Here is a 5,000-nt window from a genome sequence, read left to right on the forward strand (position 1 = left end):
TTTTCCATTCAAAAATCGAAAGCAATAGAATAATTGAATATCTTCTTTGTACGTCCGTTAGCAATTCGGAAACCGGTGCCACTAATGCTAATAGCAAAACTATTAAATGATGACCATGAAAATGACAAGTGCTGAAGTTGAATCTCGGTATCGGTTGAAATGAACGAACAGCTGTTAAAAAAACACTTTTCGACACATGCAATACACATCAAACGAATAGCGGTGTTCAGGATACCTGTTGGATTGAATCAATACGATCCAGAACATCTACGTTGCAAGAACGAAATGTTGTGGACAATTGACTCCAATAATTGAGGCTCTAAAGACGACAAAGATGCCGAAAAAACGTTAGCCAAAATAAGGAATTCGAATCGTTAAGTTTATCACTACAGCAAGATATTGATCATCGATCCTGAGGTTATATGAAGGAAAATATAGTAAAAAATAAATAATATACATAAATATAATAATATAAATAAAATAAAACACTCTGAGAGAAAGGCAAAGCGAGGTGCACGGAGAGTGTAATGGATAACTGGTGACCCCCCGGAAAGGGTAATCATCTGGTTGGAAGTTCGCATCGCCCCCAAGTTTTGCAAATATCTCAGCATCTTAGCGGTTATATTTCAATTGATAATAACACTGTCGATTGAGAAAAATAGGCAATTAAAAATGAAATTTTACATCATTGAAAATAGTGTTTAGAATAATCATACACTGAAAAAAAAAACATTCGAATGAGGATATCGGTGCAATCGATGCTGAGAAAGTCTTCAAAGCATATGCAATAAATTGCTTGTTCCTGTATTGTAATCTAGAAAACCAAAATAGAAAAAGATGAAAATTATGATGAAAGTGAATGCAGCCTGACAAGTGAGAAGACCAACGAATCCACAAATAAGAATGAGCAATTATATAAGTTGAATTGTAAGTGTGATAAACTGTTCGTTGTCCTTTTTTTTTCAGCAGTCAAATATAGTAAATACAAAATACGCAACGCATTATGAAAATTTGAGAAAATCTGTGCAAAACATGGTTATTGATCATATTTCTTTGCCACTTCACTGTTCATATTAAGATTTTGAACTGATAGGGTGTTGATTGACGCGATGAAATTCCTCGAGATACTGTAGTGTCTCATTCTTAAGCTACTTATAGCCAACGGATGCGACCCGATTATGGTAGATGATTATTTATCCCTCATTTGAAAATTCTGCTTTTAGGTATACCGGAAAGTCCAATAGAAATTTGATACGTATAAAGTTCTAGATACGTTATACAGCTCTAAGTTACAGTTGAAAAAATATAGATGGAGAACTTAATAGCAATGCAAAGTGCTTGCCTAGAAGCAGAGAGCAATCAATTTTCCACCTAACTTTACTTTTTCGTTAAATGAAATATAGCTTCAATGAAGGAACCAGTTGCAAGTGAACGCTCTATGGTGAACAGATAAACGAATCGGCAAATATCGTCTGTTCGAATTCAAGTCAATAACATCCAACTCCCATTCTGATCTAATCTTCTCAGAGAAGCATTTTAGTCATATAAGATATTGGGTTTTGGAGAAATAAGTAGCCGTTAGAGCTTACACTTATACCAGTAACATTCATCACAAGAAGATTATATTTGGCAAAAAATCATCAAACTCTAATCGTGACTGATGGTTTCGATTCGAATTGCTAAAGGTTTTAAAATGATTTCCCAGAAATACAAATAGATAACACAGTTGTTTTATATTCGCTGCACACATTCTTCACATAGTCCCGAAAAATTTATAAATAATGTTTATCTTGTATTTTTGGAATTCTTTGCTTGATTTCTTTGTGTAAAATAGAATAAAAGATTGATTTTAACGTCTCCTAAGTTTCTCCTTACCGTGAGCAAAGCCATAATTTCTGGGTAATTTAGTATACAAGTTATAATCTGAACAATTTCTTTTGCTTAAAAAAGTGAAATCTCTCGCGAAATACTGTACAAAAACACTGTGAAAGTTTGCTAATAAAAACGTTCTCACTACCAGATACACAATGATTAAACTATAGCAATGGCTCAGTGACTAATGAAATATCATCGGGATAAAATAGACGGTAACCATATCTAAATAACATGTTTAACAACGTGGAACTCTAATAATTAAAGCTCTAGTAAGGGCAAAAGCACACCGAAGAGTATTCTAGCGGAAAGATCCGAGAACGAGTCAAATGTTTCAATCCGAAAGCTTAGTTGAGAGTAAGTACATGTGTAAGCCCTCTTTTAAGAGACCTAATGGAAAGGTGACAATCTCCTTAAACCCACCATTTGGCTATTTCCACCTGAAAACAATATACTCGACAACTTCGGACTACTGGAAATACTCTGCTCAAAAAGCAAAGTACTAGTGACATTTAAAATGTGTAGAATCCGCATAATTGTTCGTGAAGACAGTCATTCAAGAACGAAAAACCAAATCAGTCGTATTCCATCAATGGCTTCGTTCAGTTAATATGATCAATTAGTTAATATGATAATATAAATGCTGTAATATATTTGCCCTAGAACTGGGATCAATTCAGGATCTCATGATTTAGGAAATGAACGAAGTAATCCAACACATCTTCTATGAATTCGTTAGCAAACTAATTTGAACTGATTTATTCACTAATCTATCTTGAATGCATTTGCTATAGCTGGTTGCACATTGCACTAGAACTGCAAGTTAATGGAATTTATGTTAATTATCAAGCAATTGTGAAAAATCAGCTCTAGGAAATTATTAAAATCAGTTTGTGAGCATGTTTACAAAGAACTTTTTATAAAGAATCCTTTTTTTCTGATTTATTCAAACATATAAAGAACTCATCATCTGAACATAATGTTCGCATGCTTCCACGAATAGAAATATATGCGAATGCGAGATTGTCTGCTGTTTTTCGAGACAAGCTGATCAATGATTTATTGTGATGGATTTGCCATCTTTTAAAACGACATACCACTCCGTCGTTGCCTGAGGCGGCGGCGGCGGCAGCGGCGGCGGCGGCCGCGTTCTTTCGGATGGCATTCGCCTGTTGCTGAAGTCGTTCCTCGAACGGCGTCTTTGGTGGGTCGAATGTGATCGTTTTAGCGATTTGGATTCGGGTGTTTGAATCGCTGAAAGATTTCAGCTGAATTCGAAATCAAACTACCAATTCACTAAAATCCTAAAGTGAAAATTAAAGTTTTACAAGTACGAGTTCATTCTATCCTTAAATGTCAGTTTCGATAAACAGACACCTAAAAACAAGATTCACTTCAAATTACACATTCTTTTTTACTTCTTTTCCGCTAAAGAAGCTCGTAATTTTTAGCCCTCTTGTCATTTATTAGCGCAGACCTTCATAAATCTGGATTTCGGCTCTTCATACTTTGGCAACTGACGGATGATAGATGTTATAACTTTATGAGTCGTTAAGTACAATCAATAGATGAATCACTTCAACAAACAGCTATATTTCCGAGAACTTTTTTGTTGTCTCCCACAGATCACTAACAAGAGCAAACTGGATGAAATTATTTATGACTCAATTAATATTTAGATAACTCTCAATTCCACAAATTTCGGAGGCTTAAAATCCTCACTAGACTGATACTTTGCTCATAGCACACTACGAATACTATTTATTATTGTTAATACGTTATCTGTTATCTGTAATGTCTTTAGACATCGAGCAACGGATGTCAGAAAAGTTTCAGCGGTCATTATCATTAGTCATCTACGGAGAACATTTCCGTAACTTCACAATAGCAACTTCATAGGAATAGGGAAATAAGATAAACATCTTCTTGATTCTTGTCCAGTTATTCCTTTCTTTTCTCCTATTGATTATTTTCGTTGTTCAATTTGCTACATTGCTCAATTGCTTAATAGACTAATCATATGAGTCGCTGCCTTCACAGGAGAGGTCACGTTCTGCAGTAACCTTAGTCCAAGACGGCAAACGTTCCTCATTTCCACAGAGTTCGACGAGTACTTGTGATGAAAACCTGACAACACTCGAGTATTTTCTTCTCGGGGTTTCACGGTCAATCACATTCGACTAACATCCATATGTCAATAAGGAGAGATGATGATAAGATGATAAAACCGCAACCGAAGTCATGCACAAATCCAGCTACTCTAATCGATGACGGTTGAAAGAGAACGCATCCGACGGAAAACATAAGAAGTGTATTTAGACGCAATTTTATTTATAAGGATTCTAAATAGAATAGATTTTCTTTGACTACATCTCCAAAAATGTCAATTCTCATATCGATTTATTTCTTAAAAATCTTTCAAACATCTGAAATATCAAAAATAGCGAGTATGAGTTCATTATTTCAAAACGGCATACCGTAAGAAACCCTGAGGAGTCGAGTTGTAATTGTTGTATGGGGTGAGAGTGTCGAGCATGACGGTCGATGTAGTCGGTTCTGAACCACTACATACGTTACCCAATCGGGATACGGTTCTTGAGGGTACGGTGATCACTGGCACTCCACTGTAGGGACCTGCGCTCGAAAACTCGAACTAAAATTGTGCATTACCACCAATATCAACAAGAAAAATATGAGGCTTATAGACAAAGTGTAAGATGTTCTACTTCATTAGCAAAATCTAAAAGCATATTTATAACTATGCTTTCAACTGATAGTTCAATTTAGTTGTGGTGTTCAACTTCCCGATGTTCATATTGAGAACATTCAAATAAATAAAATTTCTTGTGTTTCGCATTTCCCAATATCTTTGATGTGATCTAATAAGTTCAAATATATTTACAGATTATTTAGAATCAATAATGTTAGGATTTGGATTCGAGTAAAGAAAAAAATAAAGTATGACCTGAACAAGCTGGCAAAAATTCGCCACTAGTAGAATTTGCTGGTGTGTCAGAGCAAAGCTCATTCCTCGCCAATGCTGTATCCTCACTTTCAAGTCGGCCGTGCTTTCTAAAAAAATGATTATGGACTAAGAATTATAATAAATGTCACAAGATTAATATAAT

The 5,000-nt window shown here is 35.1% G+C and overlaps 1 protein-coding gene across 1 annotated transcript; it reads right to left on the minus strand.

Annotated features, from left to right (window-relative positions):
• Positions 1-235: 235 nt before the first annotated feature.
• Positions 236-4,944, minus strand: LOC309798591 (uncharacterized protein; the record flags this gene model as incomplete). Its single annotated transcript, XM_082646714.1, has 4 exons — positions 236-319; positions 2,970-3,126; positions 4,350-4,525; positions 4,838-4,944. Coding segments are annotated over 4 exons (524 nt in total), but the record flags the coding sequence as incomplete, so codon positions are not given.
• Between the last annotated feature and the right edge of the window lie 56 nt (positions 4,945-5,000).

Source organism: Mesoplodon mirus (genome assembly GCF_964341445.2).
Source record: "Mesoplodon mirus genome assembly, contig: HAP1_SCAFFOLD_4438, whole genome shotgun sequence".
NCBI lineage: Eukaryota > Metazoa > Chordata > Mammalia > Artiodactyla > Ziphiidae > Mesoplodon > Mesoplodon mirus.